Source organism: Bombus pyrosoma, linkage group LG7, assembly GCF_014825855.1.
Source record: "Bombus pyrosoma isolate SC7728 linkage group LG7, ASM1482585v1, whole genome shotgun sequence".
Taxonomy (NCBI): domain Eukaryota; kingdom Metazoa; phylum Arthropoda; class Insecta; order Hymenoptera; family Apidae; genus Bombus; species Bombus pyrosoma.
Window position 1 is genome coordinate 4,675,313 of NC_057776.1, and position 22,711 is coordinate 4,698,023.

The following is a 22,711-nucleotide window of genomic DNA, read 5'->3' on the forward strand; positions in this document are numbered from 1 at the left end:
TATAATATATTATTTAAGAATTATGTTATAATTATGATGTTAAACTTGAGTATACATGAATTTTATTTTGTACTTTTGAATATTAATCGCAAAAAGATACTTAAAAATCATGGCACTAGCTCATTTCTTTTATTTAAAATTTTGAAATTTGAGTAATTGTATTTGACTACTATGTATTTACCATTTAAGTAATTATATATTTTTGTACAATATACACGTAAGTTAATATACACATCAGTTAAAACATTTCATACCCTATTTGTGTATATTTTACATATGCATAAGAACATACATGTTTTTTTATTTTATAGAAATATTAAAATTCATTTTCTTTCAGTAAAACATACGGTACAAATGAAATATAAAAAATATATTATTAGGTTTCACATAGCCAATCACAAGGTAGTTTCGGCATTTTATTTGCTGGCCATGGAAGATAACCTGCCGTTTTAAAAATCCAATAATCATAAGATACTTTAGCTATCAAGCTTATTAATAGCACGACTTCTGTAGCAATAATATAATAAATATAATCTGTCCAATCACCAGGATAAACGCACATTTTTGAAGGTTCTAAGTCAACAACTTTTTCCTTTACATTTTCGCACAATACTTCATCAGAATCTAATATGCGAGTTTGTAACCATACCTGAGTTATAATATATAACATTAAACATTAGAAAAAATGCAGATCAATATTAAATTATAGTCAAAATATTACCTTTAGGTACTTGGCTGTGTTACAATCACAATGTAATTCATTTCCTCCAAGCTTTACTAATCGCGAACTGATAAAACTTTTGTCATGAGTATTAGGGCTCAAAATGTACGTTGGAAGCTGCGCATTTAAAATATCACGCATAATATTGAAATATTCTTATTTACTACTTACCAAACATCTTTGAATTCTACTTACAGATTTAATTTTATTGTATCGTAAACTAAGTAAAGCATAATTATCTAAAAATTTGGACCCTTCTAATTTATTTATGGACGATATATGATTATAGTCTGCATAAAACTCTCTTATATCTTCATAACATGGATTGGTACTCAGATCATCTAATGCAGTGATCTATAACAATTAATGACAATAATAATAACATATCACTTAATGATATAATAAAAATGATAAAAATATTATTTTCGTATTATATTTTTATATAATTAATCTTTAATTTTTATCGGTGAGATAAGCATCAACAAATAGCAATCAAGTAAATTAACATACTTTATTGATTTAGATAACGTAAAAAAATGTAATATTTACGTACATTATTATGTGATACATTCAGGGCTATAGTATTGCGAGGTAATTTTTCAGGTAATTCGGTAATTTGAATTCCGCTACAATCTACATTTACCGCTAAAGTCGGTGGTTTACCTTCGACAATATCTAATCTTCTGAAGTTGCATTGACATTGCCATGTATCACCTTTTGGACATTCTGTTTGCAACTATCGATCCATGAAATAAAATTAGATAATAAATATCACGTTAGAACGTTAATTGAATTGCTACTTATATCGCATGATACTGGACTCTAAAAATATAATTTTTGTTTTTAAGCTATTACCAGACTAAGATATCGAACTTGTTTCAATGGAACTTGTTCTGTAGTGTTGAACCAATGCCAAGTCTTACTAGCTGAACATACAGTTTCATTTTCATGATTGAAATTAATTTGCTTTTCTCCTGTTTTATTAATATATTGGTAAATGTCATGACACCAAAGTGTATTTGTTCCTAAACATAAAAGCTATGCTATATCTTAAACAATCTGTATAATGTTGATATTGAAATCTATCACTAGTTCCTACTTACCTGAAATATCAAGCCAAAATTCTCGGCCATTCATTGTATTTAAGGCTGGTAAATGTGTAAGATTATTATAAGACAAATCCAAAGTAGTAAGTTGAGCTAATCGGGTAAGTGAATTATTTTCTACTTCGATGAGAGCATTGTTTGAAAGATTCAAGCAAACTGTTGGTGTCATCATTCGAAACTGTCCCTTCACTCTATTAATTTTACCATCGGTAATTGCAAGTGACTTTAGCCTTCTCCACCGAATTTCACTTACATTGAATACATCCAATGTTGCATTTCTTATATGTATGTACGATATGTTTGATGGAAATCCTGTAATGATCAAAATGTTATTAGAATACTTGCAATAAACTTTGAAACATATGTCAAATACTTGTGTATGTAATGTATCAATAAAATAATTGTATTTCACTTGTCATTAATATAATTTTATAATAACCTGCACAGGAAAGTTCTGATTCAAAGTTCTGAACATCCAAGTTGCAACAAAGTACAGCATTCCCCTCAGGATTATTATGGGCTAGAACAATTTTCTTACAAGAACATCGAGTTGTTTTAACATCAGGACATTCACTGGATTGCCGGTAAAAGCATTGTTCTAAAAGACCATCAGATATCCCAATAATTGAAGTTGAAGAGGATGTTTGTTGATCTTCTTCTGTCCTTGCACTCGCTACACCAGCATATAAACACATCATTATGGCAAACCACTGCATCTGCAAATCCAATTGATCCTTTTAAAAAAATATTAATTAATTAATAACTTTATACCTTACACAGTTACTTTAATATGCAAATAAAATGCAAATTTTTCATTATAAAACTAGCACAAATACTTCCACTGTGGCAATATATTAAATTAAACTTAAAACAAAATTTTTTATCATACAAAATCATGAACATTTCATAATACATGTATTGTTAAAATTAGTAATTCAATTGTCATAATACTTTGTTGTCTAATAATATTAATATTAACAATATTTCTCAAATAAAATTTCTCAACATTTCTCAATAAACAGGGATTGAACGCCCAAATATTACTTAGCTTACAAATAAAAAGAGAAAGTTTTCATAAAAATTTCATATAAAAGTTGTTATTATTTTACTTATAATTGAACTTAATGCTAACAATTATTTATCTAATTATAAAAATAGTTTGTATTATTTTGCTGCTGCTTCTGATTTCTTATTTCAATAAAAACTAATCATAATAGAGGTATTGAAACTGTACAAAATTTAACACAATAATTTAATTAATGTAATGTCGTTTTAATTGGATTCTATGTCAAATGTTACATATCTTCGTAAGAAGATAGAAAATTAATTTTCTTTCCGCAAAATATTCGTATACTATATTTATTCACATATGGGCTTATGAATTTGTATAAGTAAAAATAAGAATTGTAAGTAAGACGAAAAACGTATAACTTAAAAAACTATATGTTGTAAAATAAAAATCTATCTTTTGAAAATCTATCTCTAGTTTTCGCAAAAATTAACTAGAAACGATATTGCAATTGTATTTTTAAAAAAGGATTGTATTCATAATAATTAATTGATAAAATAGTGTATTCCTATAATTTTACTTTAACTAAAAATATTAATACTGTAACGTCATGCAGATTTAGAAGTAAATACGAAATAAACTGTAAGCATTTCAAGTTTTCGTAAGTAGAAACTTCATTTTCGTGGTTTAATCGTGTTTATAAGCAGAGATAAAGTATACATATATACACATACGATCATACAACATATTGAAAAGAAAACTTTTTGAAAAATATGTATGTATAATTCATTCGTTATTATAATAAATTTTGGATACAGTTAAGGCTGCAGCAATAATTTTAACAAAGGACGTAAACTAATATTGAAACTTACTCTCGAACATAGCTCGAACATACATTGCCGTGTTTCACTGAGAAAGAATTGAAAAAGTTACTTATTATGTACATATATATATGTATATATGCATATGGATAAGGCATAGGATTTATACTTAAATTACTAATATCGAGTAAAAATTTGAAAAAATGTATTTTTTATTCAAATTTCAGTTACCTTCATTTTGCACAGTTTTATAATAAAACTGGCAAAAAATTCTTCTACATTGCGAAGTAATTTTTAAGTTGTATTGTTTTCCATTCGATGCAGACAACGTTATGTATGCAACTGATAGAGATAACTCACGGATAAAAATAATCACAATTGAGAATAAACAAAATTTTGTTTCTGTGTAAGAAAGGCACACATATTGAGTATTCGCACTAAAAGAATGTGGGTAAATTAATTCGTTTAGCAGTCTCCGACACTTTAGGTCATACAGGTCGACCTATTAATGAATCAAAATTGGTTAGCTACTGGCAGAACGCGTCGCTTATTACACTCGGTGGCCCTGTACAAACGATAAATTACTCCATCACTAGAATCACTGTTATCCTCCTTTCCTAACTTTGCTTTCATCTTTTGTTTTTTTATGTTTCTGATATTTAATTATTTACATATCTACATATCATGTAATATACCCAGTAGAATAATAAATATTACAAAAATGTTTATAATCTAACATTCCATTAAATACATATGTATGTATGCTTCATCTTAATTATTTCAATAAAAATTAGTCCTTATAAAAGTTAAGTATTCAGCTTCATCTTAATTATTTCAATAAAAATTAGTCCTGATAAAAGTTAAGTATTAATGCTGTGTACATATATATGTATTATGTATATACATAAGTACATATGTATATATGTATTATGATGTTACTACTGACTATTAATGTAGTTATATAGATTTGTAATATTTTTAATTTCTGTAACATTCATTATTTACAATTAATCGAATTAATAACATATAAACAAGGTTCGGTCTACACGCGCTTTAACATATCTAAATAATTCGAGAAATTTATTACATTTCGATTAATCAATTTAACATATTTTTATGCTTATACTAGGTAACTTTATGAACTATAAAAGAAATATAATGTATAATTAAATGTTAATTTTCAAAATTGAAAATTCCCAACGATAATAGTATTTATGTATATACATGAATATACTATACCAAGTTATTATATTGTGATGCCTATATAAAGCATGTCCTAACAGTTCCTAATAACTGTGAAATAAGATGATAACGATACAATATTCCATACAATACCATTAAATCAATCGCATAAAAATGTTCAGTATGTAATCAATGATACAAATCAGTTAATGATATTTATTTCTTACTGCACAAAGTACGGATTATAGATCTGGTCTTTTTTACTGCATTGATGGTAAAAAATGATTGAATCTGTTGGATAATTGCAAAAACAAGTTGGTGAAATTATTTACATTATTATTAAATTCTTATTTCTTCAAAATGTAATATGACTAATGATATCATTTTATAATTATTTAGTTTTGTAATTAGAAATATATGTACGCATATAAAACATAATATTTAAATAAAATTAGGAAATTAAATTTGACACACTTCTATTTTCTTGTAAAATGTTATTTTCTTTTAATATTACTCAAGTTCTTTTAATAGAAGAATATAATGATTTTAAATAATTTAACAAATAGTAATAAAATTAATATATATATAATTGTTGACATATCTTCTTAACAAAGTAATTTTTTTATAGAAAAATATTACTTTAGGAATAGTATAACTCTAAATTTGATTTCTTCTTTAACATATTAAAGTTTGAAAATTAATAGCTTCGTTTCTACAAATTTGTATGTTTACTGTCCTAAATGATAAATGACACAGAAGAATGGCAGGAGTAATTGGTCATGATTAAGCACATATTAAAGACAAAACGTTATCCGAAAGTAAAATTAAAATTAGAGATAAGAATTTCTATTCCATTAGACGACAAATTAATATAATATATAATATAATATTTTAGGTGACATATTTTTATGTATTAATCGTAGAGAATCTTTTAAGTGAGTTAACTTTCTTCGTATCGAGTAATCTTTGCATTTTGCATATACACTTATTGCTGTTTGTCAGTGTTTTAAGATGGCGGACTTAAACGAGAAGTTGTTAGCAGAACTCCTCAAAAAACCTGGAAATAATGTATGTGCGGATTGTGGGGCAAAGAGTGAGTGGGTTTTCTAAGAAGCATTACCGTATCGTAATGTAGAAGACATTAACGGGGATTTATTTTATTCTATTATATTACAAACTATTCACTGGTTGAATACGAAATCTTGTTTTCCTAACTTTATTCAGGATAAATCCCAAAATAATTTAATTATAACTTTAGTATTAGAAAGGATAATGTTGAAACTGTTATTTTTATTTGCATTTACTTTGTTACAACTAACTGAAAAATTTTGCTTTGTACAACATCGTTGTTCTAAAATGATATTATTAATTCAGCAATTAGTTTACATTTATACATATCTTATAGTATAAGGCTTATGATATTGTATGATTACAAATTTTTGTATGAATTATATTTAAAATAGGCAATATTGTATTTGTTTTAAAGAATCTTGAAATTGTTTCATTTGGAATGCTTTTTATGTAAGGAATTTAAAGGTGTCGCTATAATATTTAGTACCAGTTCAGTTTATAATTGTATATAGTAATAAAGAGATTTCATGCATCTAGATTGTGTTACTTCTTGCATTTATTTACCTCTCTTGCTATAATCTTTCTGGAATGATATATAGCATTATGTGTTATTCTTTTAAAATGAGTAGGTAGCTTGTTTTGTCATTTTAAAAGTAATGCATATCATATTTCTTTATTTATTGAAATCTTTTTTACAGTCATATGTGTTTATGTTTATCTATATTTGAATAAATTATAGTTATGTCAGAAAATCAGAAAATAAAATATTTTCATAAGGTTAATTGGAATTAAATTCCAGATCCAGAATGGGCTTCTTATAACATAGGAATATTTGTATGCACAAGATGTGCAGGTATACATAGATCAATGGGTGCACATATTTCTAAAGTTAAGCATTTAAAACTGGACAGGTGGGAAGATTCTCAAGTAAATAGAATTAGAGAAGTTGGTAATATCGCAGCTAGGCTTCATTATGAAGAACGTGTACCTCCATGTTATCGCAGACCAAATCCAGATGCACCACAGTACGTTGTTATATATGTATTTGTAACAATAAGTTAGAAACAAATATATTCTAAAAATCATCTTTTTCGATTAACAGAGTATTGGTAGAGCAATGGATAAGAGCAAAATATGAAAGAGAAGAATTTTGTCATCCAGAGAGGCAAAATCATTATGTGTCAGGATTTATGGAAGGATTTTTAATGAAACGTGGTAAAGAAGATTCGCGATATCATCCTCGAAAATTTGTTCTTTGTGAGGCAGATGATACTCTCAAGTATCATGTTAAAGAAAATAAGGTTTATGAACATTAATTATAAATATTTATTTAATATTTGGTATGTACTATTTCTATTCTTACCAGTTTTATTATGTTTTAAGGAACCCAAAGCTGTCCTTAGAATATCAGAGTTAAACGTGGCTTTTGCTCCTCCTAAAACTTGTAATCAAAACAGTCTACAAATATCATTTATGAAAGATGGAACCACAAGACATATCTATGTATACCATGAAGATCCAGAAGTAATTACAAATTGGTATTTGGCAATACGATGCGCTAAGTTACATCGTCTGCAAGTTGCATATCCAGGAGCAACCGAGGCTGAATTACTTTCACAACTTACTAGAGACTTCCCACGTGAAGGGTTTTTATGGAAAACTGGACCTAGGTATACGGATGCTTACAAGAAAAGATGGTTCACATTAGATGGACGAAAACTAATGTATCATGATGATCCCATGGTCTGCACATATTTATTTACTAGATACAAGTATATTATTACTATTGAAAGATAATTGATAAGTTTGTTTTGTGTCAATTTGAAGGATGCACATCCAAAAGGTGAAATCTTCTTGGGTCACAGTTCAGATGGTTTTGCAGTAAAAACAGGAGTACCCCCGGGTGCAAGGGATCAAGGGTTTTCATTTACTCTTGAAACACCAGATAGAACCTATCTCCTTTCTGCTCAAAGCGATGATGATAGATCACAATGGATAAGTGTAATTCAAAAAGTGATAGATAAACCACTTACTCCACAAGATGCAACTGGTAAGTCTTACCAAAATAAAGAGAAAAATTCAAAAAAAGGAAAGTTAAAAACGTTGAATGATGTTGTTTTTAATTAAACATTTACAGTGGCAGCACGTCTTATAAGAAAACGCACAGCCAGTGGAACAATGAATATATTTTCATCTACAAGGTAGGGCTGGATCCCTCTTAGGTGCCTTTCCTAATTGTTAAAAGTAAATATTAGATGAACCAATTAAGCCGTTTTATTAAGACTGTTGAGGAAGTAGATCAATCGATCCGAATAGATAATGTTTTATAATCGCACAATGCTATCGAATGCCGTACTCATATTTATTCATTAAAATACACGTTATATCTTATACATACATATAACGTTATAAAAAATACCTTTTAAGTAAACACGATGTAATTTTTAATATTCTCGTATGATCATTATCAACAAATTTAGAAAATTTAATATGGTCAAGTAGTAAATTCAATTGAACTAAATACATATATCGAATAAGTGGTTCTTTCTGATAACATAATATGAAAATGAAATAAATATAACAAAGTTGATATACTCTTTGAAGATACTTTTATCTTGAAATGCTTTTTGCTTACTGTCAAATCAAGGTGACAGTATTATATATTACATTATGAACAATTTTTACTTAATAATATTACTATGTAATATTTATTTGCTGATTAATGGAAACGTACAAAATTCTAACAAAATACATAATATCCTTTTTGGAAATTTAAACTAAGTATTGTATAGTAATGTAATGTGTGGAAAAAAGAAGTAATGAAAGTAGAGCATACTGAATGAATGTCTAAGTGTTTAAATTTTGTTCAATACTTGATTTCAATATTATTTGCAGTATTTTTGTTCTGTGATGATTATCAATCACTTAGATTTCCAAAATAAGTGTAAAACCATAAATAGTGCGATATTCTATATGGAAGTAGTAAACTTCCATGGCCTATCCTTTTATGCATTCTTTTATACAATCACAATAGGTATAATGTAAGCTAAGTCAGTCAGATTCTACATACATAATGGTACATACATACATATTGTGTTGCTACAAATATATGTATTATATAATTAATATATTATAACATTTATATGAACAATATTTATTATAGAAACGTGAAATGCATATAATCTTTCATTGCCTTCAACATGAAATAAGCTTTTTCTTATAAAATACATGTTTGTACAATGATGAAATCTTTTTCATAAAACTTTGTCAAATGAAGAGACTAGTTCATTTTACATACGTATATGTTCATTTTATATACGTATACGAACATACATGCAAATTAAGAATAATAAAAATATTTTATTTGTTTCAAAAATGGAAGATAATATTTTCATACAAGTGCATTGTATTATTGAAAACACATTTCAATGATAATAATAGTATGACATTTTTCTCTAACGTGATATATCTCTTTTTGTATTCCAAATTTAATTCTATTTAAAAGTTCAAAGTAATATTGAAATATTATTTGTTTACTAATAGAAATCGTATTGTTATATTATCGTATTGAAATAATGTGATTTCCTCCCTTCCTTGTTTCAGAATATTTTCTTCACAATACTAATCAGAGTATTACTTATCTATTAGATTAAATATCAGTTTGAGGGTGTACATTTTCTGTGCAAAAATGAAAATATTTTCCTAAATATAGCAATATTCCACTATGCATGTGTATAACTTATATACATCATATATTTAATGTTGATATACTGTATATACACTAAATTTAGTATATACATACAGGTGACTTATTTATTTCACAGTTTTATCAAGTTTTTGATTAGTTTATATAAATTAAAGTTGGAAATTTTTATTTTTAATGGTTTGGAATATAATAATTATATCATAAGGTAATCTTTAATTTCTCTTCATAAAAATTTATAACATTGCAACAGAATATTCCATCAAATTACTTATCATAGTGCAATATATTTGATTGTAGCTTTTCATTTTCGAATGTAACATTATATTTACTACAATACATATTAAAAATATAAACGCGCTATACTTTTACATTTCAAATTATTCTGCCACTTTCTAATATTAAGTTAATAAGTTTTTTACGAAACCTATATGAAAGAAATTAAAAATATTTCAATTATTACATAAAAATTTGTGTTTAATCCAATTTTCTTATGCTTAATGCTCTTTGACAAATACTTAAGTTTACGTGTTATATATATTAAACTAAACTAAATTACAATTATTTAAATATGTCATGTTCATTGTTATACTAAGTTTTTAGTGAACTTTAACATGCAGAAACAAAGATATTAATGCAGGAAATCAATATTTTATTTGATTATTATTACATTCGGATACAGGTATACTTTTCAAATAACAGAGTATGTTTACCCAACAAAAGGCCGCGATACTAACGAAAGAGACTCGTAGTGCTGACGGTACTAGTAGAAAATTAAAAAATTGAACTGGTAACCAGTACATGCAGGAAGTCTAAAAATAAAAAAAAAATGCAACTAGATTGAAAACTAGAATCAATTAAATGTTAAAAATAAAATAATTTAAATTACCTTGAACGTTTGCAAAAATTTTGCTTTACATTCATCCAATGGATTCGATTTACCTTCCATCAAACTCATACCTAAAACATTAAGGAATATGATAACGAGATGTGTGTAATGTTATTTAAAAAGATTGAAAAAATATGAATAATATATATAAAATTAATATATATATATGATACAGAGAAATTGAATACAAACTGATAAAAAACAGCATAATTAATGGCGGTGTAAGAATAAATTGGTCGACCAAAAGTTTTGTGAGGACAATTTTTATAGTTTGGCCTTTATAAAATATATCCAACCATTTGTACCTGATGAAAACAATATTGAATAATTTAATTAATTTTTAGTCGATTCTTAAACGTTAGCTTAAATGTTAATTTAAAATTAATAGATATTATGGAAAGATATGATTTCGATCGATTAATAATAAGATACAGTAATTTTTAATGTTCATTATTTTATCATGATAGTTCATGATAACATTGGCATTAACAAATACAATACAAGCAAGTTTTGTACTAATGCAAATCACAAAATAGAATAAGCTCACCGAAGGTGACAAGTCGACAGAAGACCAGCGTGCCGATGAATACAATCGTGCGATCGTCATCCAGTGGACAGAATTTATTTCATGTTGATATTTATAATAACAAGTGTCTACGAAAGATCAACGTTATCAAAATCAAATGAGACCAACCAATTACTTGACAACTTTTTTTATATATCGATATAGGATTGATATATATATACATAATTCTTTTTTAACTTTCTAATATCAATATCAAGTGCTTTAATTTTTAATATCGTTGTCGTTATTGTTATTGTTATTATTTATATTTTAATTTATTTTAAATGTTCAATTTCTATTTAAAGAAAAAATATATTTGTATGATCGAGAAAAATTTAGTCGTTTGATGATATTGTAATTATTATATTAGACATTTTCAATAACTTTCGTGTTCCATTTGTTACAAACACAATTGCATATATATGTATAGACACATATATAAGCACATATGCATATGCATGCGCCTAGTACATAAAGTGTCTTACTATGTAACCAGAAAAGCATAACGTGATAGGTGATAAGTGATAAAAACAGAAATAGCATAAAGCGTTGTATAAAAAGATAAAGTGATACACGGTACCATCCATGTAGTATAGGTCCTGCAATGAAACAACCATAAATAGCATATCGTTTCAGTTGAGCCCAATTGTAACTTCTCGATTGCGCCGAATTATTCTCATCCAATAAACCTAACTTTTGATTGAAGTTTCTTATCCAAAGAGATAGTGGCGTCTTAATTTCAAAAGTATTCGTCTCTTCAATGTTTGCTGATACTGGTGATAATGAAAACTACAATCGGAACAATTAATCAATTAAAAACATTAACAAATATTATACAATAATATATTTCTGTGGTATAGTAGTATATATTATACTACTATACCTTTCGTAGCTGCTTTGTCTTTCATTTTTATTGAAGAAATTTGTTTGTTATTCTGTTAACTTTCTTTATATATGTATTCATTATATGCGTCTTCTGTATATATTGTTTATTTTTTACGTAATATTATTTTTAGTTAGAATATTTTCCCCGAAATTTTGATCCTTTCAATCGTATACCTTGATCGTACAAAAAGAGATATTACCTTGAATATTTTACTATAAGTTTGTTGTGCGAATTCAGCACCGGTATAAAAAGATCCGTATATCATTGAATTGAAGAGTAATGGTCTTTTCTGCGCAGAACTTTTCAACTTTTGGAATACTTTAAATAGAGACATGATGGTGAAAAGTTTTCCACGGGTTTCCAATTTCAATTTACCTTCTGCTTTATTATCTAAAAATTGATGCGTTATGTTACATATATAAAAATGATAGGATTTTTTAATATAGATATTCAAAGAGTTTGAAGCAACGAATATTATTAAGAATTCTAAAAATTTTAAAATTTGATTATAACGAACATGGTACAATTAATTGGAACTAGAAATATGTATCTACTATACATTGCAATATTATCAGAATTATTTTCTTCTGTGTAAACTCACCGTACTCATTGCGTAACGAAATTTATTATCATCGATCACTGAAATTTCGGTCTTTTTTCCAAAAAAGTAAACCAGCAAGCGATTAATACGTAGTTAAATTATTATTTAGGCTCTGCACTATCTAAATATAATTGCAGGAGATACATTGAAAGATGTAGGTAGAATAAGGCGAATAAGGCAAAACGGTGCCGCAATGCGGTATATTCTTACAGGTAATAAAATAGGAAAAGTTTTTCCGAGTTTTCATAAACGCAATACTAATGTAGAAATCTGGCGAATAATTCATAGATATCTTGTAAAAGGAATGCAGAAGTTAATTGTTTTAAATTTAGAGATTTCGTAGTCTTTTTGGACCAAACAGTTTCTTATCCTATACAACGTTTGTTTTTTATACTTATATCCTCTTTCAAATCTGTATACGCGTTGAAATATAATACATATCTCTGTGTACGTGTTGAATAATAGTAGATAGCTGTCATCCTTCGGTACACATTTTCTAATCCGCTTCTATTTCAAATTATCACTTAACCTACCTACGATCTTTTTCGAATATTATACACTTTTTTATTCTACAATGATTAGAAAGTAATTGTAAATTACATAAATAAAATAAATGTAAAATAATTACATAAATGCACACATCAGAGAAAAAAACTTATAAAATTGAAAGAATATCTTTAACTTCTATCACTTTCATTGTTATTGCCAATATTTATTTACATATTGAGTAACATTTGCAGATTTTTTGTAATAGTTTTCGAATAACAGTAATTATATATATAAATAACATAAATTAAATATCTTATATAATAACGCTATTATTTTTCTATATTTGTATAAAGTTATAAGATGAAGATGTACAAAGACAGATGCATGTAAATTTCAATTTCTATTATAATTTAGATAACATAAATATTCGTGCTGTAAAAAATCTTTCATCTTAAATAATCAATAAAGTTTTCGAGCCACTCCATAATAACAAATCGACATGACAACAAGATTCATTCAGTTTAAGTCTATTTTTCCGTTATTTTTGAGCAAACTTTTTCTACGTTATCGATAAAATCAAACTTAATGTAAGCGAACGAAAAAAGAATAAAACATAAATAAAGTTAATTACTTACGTATATTTTGGATTACATCGAATATACTATTAAATATATTTTCAATTAATTGAACACGTAAAAAAGCTTTACGTTCAAAACAGCTCTTCGTCGAAGTTGCGTACACCACACACATGTAGTCAACTATGATCACTTAGAGACAATCAAAAGCAATCACGTCTCAGTTATGTCAATTGTAACTAAGTACGCTATGGAGAATAATTTAATATCATAAAATGATATAACATATTAGTTACAAATGTTTGAACGTTTTTAGAATTCCATGATTTAATAATTCGTGATGTAAGAAAATTATGAAAAAACATTTAATAATTGATTCTGTTATAAATATATTACAAATCATGGACAGGGTTATTTTTTCTCTCTCTCTTTATCATACTCTTCATAAGTAATTACATCCATATTAATGTCAGAATATAACCAGTCTATCCAATCTCGATTTACTATTTTTTCAAAAGTATATTCTTGGAAAACTTGGCTTCTTTCTACCTATTTTACAATATAAACCATATATATTTTGACAATAAAGTATTATTCCTATTAAATGAATACTTTAAGAAACAGGTTACCTTGTGAAATCCTAATTTTTCGAACATTTTTATACTCTTTTCATTATCAAATTTAATTTTTGCAATGTATTTAGTGACGTTTAATACGCTGATCCCTAAATTGAGAAAAGTATTTTAATTTTTATTAAAATAAAAAAAGACGCATAAATGATAGAAAAAGGAAATAGCATAAAACATATACCATAAAGAAGCATTAGAATCATAGCTTCCCAACCTCTTTTTTTTCTCCTATAAGTAACATTTGCTATCATAATTTCAACTTCTGCAGTATTTGGCTGATCTGATTCGTTAAAAAATAAATTTGTATCTCCAATCATAGCTTCTAAAAAATTCATTGATATTGATACATAATGAAAAGAATAGCGTTAAACATAGAATAATGTTTTACGTACCTATCTCGTTTCCAGATGTAGTAAAAGCAGTTTTTTCCAAAATGATAAAAGTACATTCTAAAACAAATAAAAATATATCATCAGTAGAACTGCACATGTAGTTTAAAAATAAAGTTACTTACTGTCTTGATCCTGATGCCATCGCTTTTGCATTTGAAATTCTTCTTCCAATGTTAACATCTCTGAACCAGTAAAATATCGCAATTCTGCAGATTTCATCCATTCATGATACCTGAAAATAAAATAATATAATACAAAATGTCAGTAATATTAAATAATTATTGAAGAACAAATTATATTAATTTGCCAACTATTTCAAAGAAACATAAGGAACGATTTAAAAATGGCGGATATTTTTGCTAACGTAAATTGATGTGGACAATCGATAACAGGTAAACGATACCAGCCTTTCAACGTGCTTCTTCTTATACGGTACTAAAATCACATTCGATCCGATAATTTTAGTACACTCGTTGTCTCTCATGGCACAAGATTAATTAACATCAAAATTATCGAAGAAATGAGCCGATTGACAAATTTAAAACTAAAGAGGTTACATTCGCTTTCCTGCCATATTGGATGCAGAGCTTGCAACGATATGATCTAGAATCCCGAAAAAATAAACTTATTTTCTTCAATCTCTTTTACTATTTGTAATTTGTCAAAGAATAATTGCAGCACTGTGAAAAGTTTAATAGAAAATGGCTTACAATTTTCCGGGTGTACCAGCGGCCGCTATGCCACCAATGGGTATGCTTGAAAGTCATAACCATTTACTTTACATTATAATACACTTACATTTGTCGGAACACGTATTCTTTATTACTGTATTTAAAGTTACATTTATCTTATTATAATTAGAAAAATGCTCATATTTAAGGATACCATGTATGTCTTTAGGTATAGGACCGATGGGACCTCTTGCTCCAATCGCAGGTCCACAAAGTTTTATGGAGTTGGCAGGCCAAGGATTTCCTCCTTTACCTCCACCAATACCACTGCCAGGAATGAATGATTCTCCATTAGAATTTAGTACAAATAAAAATCAACCACCGGTAGTTAGAGAAGCTTCTGAAGATAATAGTGATAAAAGAAATGAAAAAAGTGACATTCGACGTGAAAGAGAAAACCGAGACAATAGAGATAATCGAGACAATAGAAGGTTGTTTTCTTGCTTACTGTTTCACATAATTAAGTTATAGAATTGTGTTATCATAATTATATTATGCACTTTTTTCTGCGCTTATTATTTTATACAATGTTTTTGAAGTAGATCTAGAAGTGATCGAAGCGATCGAAGGGAGCGCGATAGAGAAAGAAGGGAAGAAAGAAGCGAAAGAGACAGAAGAGAAGAACGAAGACCAGATGATCGAAACAGTATAAATTCTACCAGTAACAATAACAGTCATACTAATAATTCAAATAGTAATGAAATTCCATCATCATCAAATACTGGTAATACTCCGAATTTGGGAACACAAATGGAACAAGCAACGGGAGTTTGGGGAATGGGAGTAGGGTATCCAGTGATGGGAATGGGTCCAATGGGTCCAATGGGACCTATGATGAGTGAAATGACACTTGGGCCACATATGGGACATACTCATAGTTATGGGCCTATGAGTATGGGAATGATGTCACACGATGGTAGTATGATAGGTGCACAAATATTAGGACCAGAACAAATAATGAACGATGCTGCCCAAATTATGAGTGGTGCCTTACCTCCTCCTCCTACAACGCCACAAGGTACCAAAGAAATTATACATTGTAAAAGTTGTACACTGTTTCCACCAAATCCAAATGCTCCACCTCCAACAACCCGTGAAAGGCCTCCAGGATGCAGAACAATTTTTGTCGGAGGTATTTTCAACTTATTCTGTTTATATATTATACACAAACTCAAAATTAATATAAAACTAATAACTTCTTGTAAATATTATCACGTAGGTTTGCCGGAAAATATCACGGAAACGATTATTCAAGAAATATTTGAGCGATGCGGAGAAATAACCACTTTACGACTTTCTAAAAAAAACTTTTGTCATATACGTTTCGTACTGGAGAGTAGTGTCGATGCTGCAATTTATTTATCTGGATATAGAGTTAGAATAGGATCCAGTGGTGACCCTGCAAACACAGGCAGGCTTCATGTAGATTTTGCTCAGGTTTGTACATAGTTCTCAGTATCTTTTAATATATAAAAAATTAAGTAAATACGTAAATACTAGTTTATTTACTTATACCGTGATAAAAAATATAGGCTAGGGATGACCAATATGAATGGGAATGTAGACAACGTCAACTACAGAGAGAACAACGTCACAGAGAAAGAGTTGAGAAAGAAAGACAGAGGGCACCGTCCAGTCCTCCTCCAGTAGTACATTATACAGATCATGAAGCATCAAATATTTGCGAGAAAATTAAGCAGGATGATACATTTATGAAAGCGGTGCAAGTAAGTAATTATCATTGTGAACGTATTTATTATGTAAAATATTTTAAGCGTTGTTAAGCGTTTCTGCAGATTAAAACTTTTGAATTCCAGAAAACGCGTTCTGTCACGTTACAAAACAAGCGCATTAAATCATTCCAGGTTGTCGTAACATGGCTCGAGCGTGGAGACTGCACCAAACGCAACGCTAACACTTTTTATTCGATGATTCAGTCAACGAATTCTCACGTTCGAAGGTTACTCACAGAAAAAGTCGCATACGAAGAGGAACTTCAGAAGGCAAAGGAACTTATGAAAGGAAGGATGCAAGGACTCTTAATACAATGTACGTTTTTATAAACTATATACATGTTTATATATATATTTTTTTCTATAACATGGCTCTGTACCACTGTACATTATTTATGTACACAAGAGCAAATCTACATACATATTGCTTTACCTGGTAAGTTTTTTTACCATAAAGTAAGGGTTCTAAAATTCTTTAAGTATTCGATACGAGAAATGATAAAATGCGGTTGCGTCAGAATTTCGCTTATCTTGTAATAACAGAAGTGCGTACTTTCTGTTGTTGTATATCTAGTAAATTCTTAGCTACTACCTATTAGCTAAATTATACATATGTAATAAATGCAGAATTTATTGTTATAATAATTGTAAAAGTACGTCACTTTTGATATTAAAGATTCTGACATTTCCAATGGCAAATACATGAAATTAAATAAAATTTTTAACATTAAAATTACATCGTCGATCGTTTTGTATCGAATCTCAGTTGTGGAAAAATTTCATTCTTATTAAGATCAGAACATCAGATGTATTGTAAGAAATTTATTATGTAACGAGTGTATTGTGGTCAATGCACGATCGGGACAACTCGATAGAAGGATCAAAGACAGTAGGAGAAAATAAGGTGGGTGAAGATATCCTGTCTTCTGATTCTAGGCTCTTATGATTGAACAAAAGAGCACAAATACTACAAAAATTCATTTTATAGAAACATAGTGTACCTAAAAATTGCATGCTTGCAATGCTAAGGATTAAGGGTGATGGGCTAAATATTCGTTGCGGAGATGACATTATGCTATGATTCTCAATATGGTATATTAATCTATCAGTTAACCTGATGTAGCAATTTTATATGAATACGATTATAATACAAGTAGTCGACAAATAGCTTAGTGTATTATTTAGTGCAAAATAAGACATGTGGAATCGTAGCGTAAGATCATCGTTTTAACGTCGGAAGCCTCTACATGTTGTAAGTTGTTAGGAAAATAGTGCAGATTTTCTTAAAGAAAACAAGCACTAATTGTGATCTATTGAAAAGACTGATTGGCAGCCGAATTGCAACACCTCCGATAAGGATCCCTGATCGACGGTGAAAGCAGTTTTTGAAAATATTATACTTGGATAAGTAATTTCATGATTATTTTCTATTGCTTTATTTGCTATATAGAAGATTTTCCTAAAAACAAAAAAGTGAGAGATAATAAATATTCAAATAACATTAAAATCACAAATTTATTTTGAAAAAAAACGTTCGAATTTGAAAGATATAGAAAAATTGTTGAAGGGGGTACAGATAACACTTGCGATACTGTGACTGAATATTGCAAAGAATATGTTAAAAAATGTGTATAAATTACATGACATACGCGTGATATACACTAGATGATTTTAACGAGAGTTACGTATTAGATCAACACGAATGTAGAGTTTAAAGCAGGGTATACAACAGAAGATTTGTTGTGTTTTTGTATGCAACATGCGACCATGTCATCAACAGTCAGTCAGATTGAACGCGTCTTTACTGCGGCCAGCCACAAGAAGGTCTGGGATCACTTCACAAAGGCTCAACGGAAGAACATCGAAATGTGGAAGAAACAATCCTCGGTATGTATTTGCATTCCCACGTTAGTAGCCCGTGTCCAGTATGTTACTTTTTTTACAATTAGACAACAGTAATCATCGACAAAGTCTTACGAGTCACAAAGCGCTTCTTTATGCGAATGCACGTTCATCCATACGCCAGGCACACGCGTTTTGCAAACACATTTTTTCAAAAAGGAAGGTAAGTAGTAATCAAAGAGTATGAATGACTTTATTGCGTCTTGTCAGACATACTCTATACAAACAATGTATAATTGATGTTTAAACTTTTTGGGAATTATGGAACGTGAAAGGTAAAGAATAGATTTTTTCATTTGAATTGGCCAGGTACCATTGACTGGAGTTTAAACAGGTAACAATCGAACCAACAACAATTTCTAATCTAAAATATAATTTTCACTTTTATTAAGCGGATTTCTCATCTTACGCTAATACAAATGAAAATGCGAAAACAAGGACATAGATATATGGTTAAGAAATAAACCTATTCATTTTTGTATTTTAAAGATAGGTATGCTTGATCGAGACACATACAACCCCTACACACGTATACACAAAGGCATATCATATATGCCTTACTATACTTGTTTCTTTATTAGTTTGTTCTTTAGTTTGTTTACTTCTTTATTTATGTAAACTATTCTATGAAATTTTACTCAGGTAAGCATCTTTTGGGTGATTTCTGAAAACATCAATTTTTATTTAAGAAGTGAATTATCGTCATCCATCATAAGGATTATCTTATGTGCATAATATTTAAACTGACTTTTACATTATAGAAGTGCATTTTTTTAAATACATTAGATTATGATAAATGGTTGAAGTTAAAACTACATTCTATCAACTTTTTACCTATAGTGATATTAAAAAAAAAACAGATATATACATACATATGTATGTGTACATATATATAAATATATATATATATACACACATGCACACACATACATATGTATATATAGGCATGTTTTTTGATGTTGTCTTTATTGATAAATTTGAATAGGGATGAACTCAGTGATGATTTTTCATTGCAATAGGAGATTAAAGCAGTACAACTGGAAGAATCTCTAATGGAAGGTGAAGGAGAAATGGAAGTTTCTGACTCAGAAGAGGAACCACAACGCAAAAAAACACGCAATCAATCGGATGCACACGATGATATTGAAAGATTACAAGTATTAAAGGAGGAGAATGATAGTCTTCGGTGTCAATTAGAAGCATATAAAAATGAAGTATGTGATGACTTTAATTTAATATTTAAGTTGTAATGCGAGAAAATCGTTATAAAGAAAGAGAAATAGTAAAACAAACAAGAATAAATTTTATTTTATTTTGTAGGTAGATTTGCTAAAATCCGAAACAAAAAGTGAAATAGATGCGAAGGATAAACAAATGAAGATGTTGCAACAAACTTTAAAAGGTATGCAGGAGCAATTGATGCAATCAAGAAAACAACAAGCACAAGATGACCAGAAAATTAAAGATTTAACTGTGAAACTGAATGCCACGAAAAAAGAAGAACCACGTGAGAGCGAGATTATAACGTTAGATAAAGATGATGACGTCAGTGAGGAGCCCCGAACTCCGAAGCAATTAGTTTTAACGTCTAACTTCGTACAAATTACCCAGAAGGATGCCAAGCTGATAGGTAGTTTCCATGAATCATTCTATGAATTTCCAACTATTTCAAATATTATTTATTTGATAAATACATTTTTTATGATTATAGGATTAATAGCAACCTTTTTACATATTCATCCATTTGGTGCAAGTGTAGATTATTTATGGTCCTATTTACAAAAAATGGAACCAGGTATCAAACCCAATGAAGTAGAAGCACTGATGCAACGATTTCCTCAAGTCTTTAAACAGGACTTATTCGGAATCGGAGCGAACATGGAAAGGCGTTGGCAATTTTCAGGTTTTAATGTTTATCGTAATCACTGATTCATATGTATCGATGATTATCGTTGAGAAAATTAATAAGATATCTATTAAAGGATTTTGTAATATCATCATGTTATGGTGTCTTGTCATGTTAATTTTCATTGTGATACTTATAATTCTTGTAGCGAGACCTTACTTCGCAATGTCGTCCTTAAGCAAAACACTTGTAAATAAAATTAAGCAATTTCAAACAATCTAAAAGAAAATGACTGTATTTTTGTCTGAAAGCTTAAAAGCAACATATTACTTAATAATATAAAAATTGATTTCGGATTTCTTATAAAAAATTTCATAAAAATGAATATGTCATTGACGTAAAATGAAATTCGAATTAATCTTACCTCAAGCGAAGTCTTAATTTAAAATAACAATAAAAATATAAAAATTTAGGAAACTAAAGTTGAGTTTTCAAGTATAATTTTTACAATTAACGCAAATAAGACGAAAAATGATTAGTTTCCTATTAAATATTAATTTTATTAAATTTATCCTTAAGTGAAATAAGGCCCTACTTATTACCAAACAAATTATTTTTATACTATTTTTTATCTCTTGATTTTCAAGTTATTTAAAAATCAATTATTTATGTACATATTTTCAAATACTTTCGATGTACACATACAAGCAGTAATCATACTTTCAATTTAGTAGGTAAAAGATTAATTGTAAAGCATTTTACCGAAAATGGTATTTTATTAAAACAAGTAAACTACATTTATATAACTTATAAAAATCAAGGTATTTATATTTAAAAAATTATAAAGTGTAATATTGGTGCCAAGTAAATGTATAAAAATATTATAACTTCAGCGAAATTGCATATATATATATATATATATATATATATATATATATAGCTAAAAATTGAATTTAAATAATAATTACACGATTTATCTAAACTTTCATTTCAATTGGGTCTTATTGATAAAATCTCTCTCATTCTCTTTAGCGTGCATTAAACCGTATGTATATAAGTGCATACATGTATATGTGTATAAGTACATATGTATGTACAGTATCATCAACATAACTTGGAACCTTCAAAAATGACAACATGGTCACGCTTATTACACGATCAAACACGTTGTTGTTAAAACTATAATTAATTATAGAAGAGAACACAGAGGGAGTTTGGTATCACTGACCACTATAGCGCATGATTTTTACTTGAAAAATGATCATGTATATATGTATAATGTTACTATTCACATTTTTAAAAACATCATGACACTTTTCCTACTTCCTTCGGTATTCTTTACAACCCAGACATTTTCTTCTACGTTGCAAGTTGTGTTTAAAATTTGTTAACAATTATTTTCTACAAATTAACCGCTATCATCTGATTTCGGATTGTTCTGTTATGTATCAAGAATGAGAAGCAAGGTACAACTTACCACAAGTTTAAAAAATAGGAGTTATTTTAAATATTGTCATATTCAGTATCACTTTGATCGTAAGAATCTCAACAATCCAATTAAAACAATCTTATAGCAATAAAGTAAAAAATATAGAAACTTTATTTTTCTTCTAACTAGTTGCAAAAAATTATTTTTCCCTTTTTTATTTATCAATCATTGTATCATTGCCGGGACATATCATAAATAACATCGGAAAATGTTCCCAGCGATCAATTCCATAAAGTAGTAGAAATAGCTCATATCCATTTGAAAGGACAAATTCGTTTATTTAAAAGAATTTTGTGCTTGTTATACTTTCAACGAAAACAACTAAGTCAGGAGCGTATTTATGAATTTCGGACACTGTGCCACTTTTTTAA

The 22,711-nt window shown here is 28.3% G+C and overlaps 5 protein-coding genes across 17 annotated transcripts; 2 read left to right on the forward strand and 3 right to left on the reverse strand.

The window, feature by feature from the left end:
• Positions 1–107: 107 nt before the first annotated feature.
• Positions 108–4,277, reverse strand: LOC122569243 (protein halfway). 5 transcript variants are annotated; one of them, XM_043729984.1, is made up of 9 exons: positions 3,889–4,277; positions 3,709–3,745; positions 2,267–2,543; positions 1,825–2,139; positions 1,577–1,746; positions 1,275–1,457; positions 917–1,075; positions 722–838; positions 108–649 (listed from the first exon to the last, which is right to left on the reverse strand). In XM_043729984.1, the coding sequence occupies exons 2-9, from the start codon at positions 3,727–3,729 to the stop codon at positions 377–379; spliced, it is 1,515 nt and encodes a 504-aa protein (XP_043585919.1). In that variant the 5' UTR covers positions 3,730–3,745; positions 3,889–4,277; the 3' UTR covers positions 108–376. The 5 variants fall into 5 exon arrangements, with proteins under 5 accessions (XP_043585919.1, XP_043585918.1, XP_043585920.1 ...); XM_043729983.1 differs by lacking the exon at positions 3,709–3,745 and having other exon boundaries at positions 2,267–2,561; XM_043729985.1 differs by lacking the exon at positions 3,709–3,745 and having other exon boundaries at positions 3,889–4,273.
• A 1,312-nt stretch (positions 4,278–5,589) lies between these two features.
• Positions 5,590–9,052, forward strand: LOC122569029 (arf-GAP with dual PH domain-containing protein 1-like). 2 transcript variants are annotated; one of them, XM_043729476.1, is made up of 7 exons: positions 5,590–5,774; positions 5,842–5,932; positions 6,710–6,935; positions 7,013–7,211; positions 7,294–7,653; positions 7,738–7,960; positions 8,048–9,052. In XM_043729476.1, the coding sequence occupies exons 2-7, from the start codon at positions 5,851–5,853 to the stop codon at positions 8,113–8,115; spliced, it is 1,158 nt and encodes a 385-aa protein (XP_043585411.1). In that variant the 5' UTR covers positions 5,590–5,774; positions 5,842–5,850; the 3' UTR covers positions 8,116–9,052. The 2 variants fall into 2 exon arrangements, with proteins under 2 accessions (XP_043585411.1, XP_043585412.1); XM_043729477.1 differs by having other exon boundaries at positions 5,590–5,932.
• A 1,192-nt stretch (positions 9,053–10,244) lies between these two features.
• On the reverse strand, positions 10,245–13,802 carry LOC122569030 (PXMP2/4 family protein 4). Of its 3 annotated transcripts, XM_043729481.1 has the most exons (7): positions 13,679–13,798; positions 12,555–12,675; positions 12,153–12,343; positions 11,648–11,856; positions 10,695–10,807; positions 10,503–10,573; positions 10,245–10,425 (listed from the first exon to the last, which is right to left on the reverse strand). In XM_043729481.1, exons 3-7 carry the CDS (start codon positions 12,285–12,287, stop codon positions 10,258–10,260), a joined length of 696 nt encoding a protein of 231 aa, XP_043585416.1. In that variant the 5' UTR covers positions 12,288–12,343; positions 12,555–12,675; positions 13,679–13,798; the 3' UTR covers positions 10,245–10,257. The 3 variants fall into 3 exon arrangements, with proteins under 3 accessions (XP_043585416.1, XP_043585414.1, XP_043585415.1); XM_043729479.1 differs by lacking the exon at positions 12,555–12,675 and having other exon boundaries at positions 13,679–13,802; XM_043729480.1 differs by lacking the exon at positions 13,679–13,798 and having other exon boundaries at positions 12,555–13,123.
• Positions 13,425–15,394, reverse strand: LOC122569031 (N-acetyltransferase 9-like protein). 4 transcript variants are annotated; one of them, XM_043729484.1, is made up of 6 exons: positions 15,350–15,394; positions 14,762–14,871; positions 14,640–14,696; positions 14,429–14,569; positions 14,248–14,342; positions 13,425–14,167 (listed from the first exon to the last, which is right to left on the reverse strand). In XM_043729484.1, the coding sequence occupies exons 2-6, from the start codon at positions 14,856–14,858 to the stop codon at positions 14,030–14,032; spliced, it is 528 nt and encodes a 175-aa protein (XP_043585419.1). In that variant the 5' UTR covers positions 14,859–14,871; positions 15,350–15,394; the 3' UTR covers positions 13,425–14,029. The 4 variants fall into 4 exon arrangements, with proteins under 4 accessions (XP_043585419.1, XP_043585418.1, XP_043585417.1 ...); XM_043729483.1 differs by lacking the exon at positions 15,350–15,394 and adding an exon at positions 15,047–15,180 and having other exon boundaries at positions 14,429–14,566; XM_043729482.1 differs by lacking the exon at positions 15,350–15,394 and adding an exon at positions 15,047–15,180.
• Positions 14,961–21,140, forward strand: LOC122569028 (ecto-NOX disulfide-thiol exchanger 2). 3 transcript variants are annotated; one of them, XM_043729475.1, is made up of 10 exons: positions 14,961–15,031; positions 15,540–15,801; positions 15,913–16,502; positions 16,590–16,807; positions 16,903–17,097; positions 17,188–17,419; positions 18,884–18,990; positions 20,025–20,219; positions 20,326–20,635; positions 20,717–21,140. In XM_043729475.1, the coding sequence occupies exons 2-10, from the start codon at positions 15,551–15,553 to the stop codon at positions 20,932–20,934; spliced, it is 2,316 nt and encodes a 771-aa protein (XP_043585410.1). In that variant the 5' UTR covers positions 14,961–15,031; positions 15,540–15,550; the 3' UTR covers positions 20,935–21,140. The 3 variants fall into 3 exon arrangements, with proteins under 3 accessions (XP_043585410.1, XP_043585408.1, XP_043585409.1); XM_043729473.1 differs by lacking the exon at positions 14,961–15,031 and adding an exon at positions 15,236–15,389; XM_043729474.1 differs by lacking the exon at positions 14,961–15,031 and adding an exon at positions 15,236–15,389 and having other exon boundaries at positions 17,236–17,419.
• The last annotated feature ends 1,571 nt before the right edge of the window (positions 21,141–22,711 follow it).

Excerpts from the sequence above, each read along its gene's own strand:
- LOC122569243 (XM_043729982.1), bottom strand. The coding sequence starts at position 3,729 with ATGTTCGAGCTATGTTCGAGA. Across the intron at positions 839-916 it reads GATACAATAAAATTAAATCT|CTTCCAACGTACATTTTGAG; the intron begins GTAAGTAGAATT and ends TTAAATGCGCAG. Across the intron at positions 650-721 it reads ACACAGCCAAGTACCTAAAG|GTATGGTTACAAACTCGCAT; the intron begins GTAATATTTTGA and ends ATTATAACTCAG.
- LOC122569029 (XM_043729477.1), top strand. The coding sequence starts at position 5,851 with ATGGCGGACTTAAACGAGAAGTTGTTAGCAGAACTCCTCAAAAAACCT. Across the intron at positions 5,933-6,709 it reads TGCGGATTGTGGGGCAAAGA|ATCCAGAATGGGCTTCTTAT; the intron begins GTGAGTGGGTTT and ends ATTAAATTCCAG. Across the intron at positions 7,961-8,047 it reads TACTCCACAAGATGCAACTG|TGGCAGCACGTCTTATAAGA; the intron begins GTAAGTCTTACC and ends AAACATTTACAG.
- LOC122569030 (XM_043729479.1), bottom strand. The coding sequence starts at position 13,793 with ATGTGTGTGGTGTACGCAACTTCGACGAAGAGCTGTTTTGAACGTAAA. Across the intron at positions 11,857-12,152 it reads CTTATAGTAAAATATTCAAG|TTTTCATTATCACCAGTATC; the intron begins GTAATATCTCTT and ends TTCCGATTGTAG. Across the intron at positions 10,574-10,694 it reads AATTATGCTGTTTTTTATCA|GTATGAGTTTGATGGAAGGT; the intron begins GTTTGTATTCAA and ends TTAATGTTTTAG.
- LOC122569031 (XM_043729482.1), bottom strand. The coding sequence starts at position 15,123 with ATGAGAGACAACGAGTGTACTAAAATTATCGGATCGAATGTGATTTTA. Across the intron at positions 14,872-15,046 it reads AAGAAGAAGCACGTTGAAAG|GTATCATGAATGGATGAAAT; the intron begins GCTGGTATCGTT and ends TTTTATTTTCAG. Across the intron at positions 14,343-14,428 it reads GATTCTAATGCTTCTTTATG|GGATCAGCGTATTAAACGTC; the intron begins GTATATGTTTTA and ends TTCTCAATTTAG.
- LOC122569028 (XM_043729473.1), top strand. The coding sequence starts at position 15,341 with ATGGCTTACAATTTTCCGGGTGTACCAGCGGCCGCTATGCCACCAATG. Across the intron at positions 16,808-16,902 it reads TTCATGTAGATTTTGCTCAG|GCTAGGGATGACCAATATGA; the intron begins GTTTGTACATAG and ends TAAAAAATATAG. Across the intron at positions 20,636-20,716 it reads GAAGGATGCCAAGCTGATAG|GATTAATAGCAACCTTTTTA; the intron begins GTAGTTTCCATG and ends TTATGATTATAG.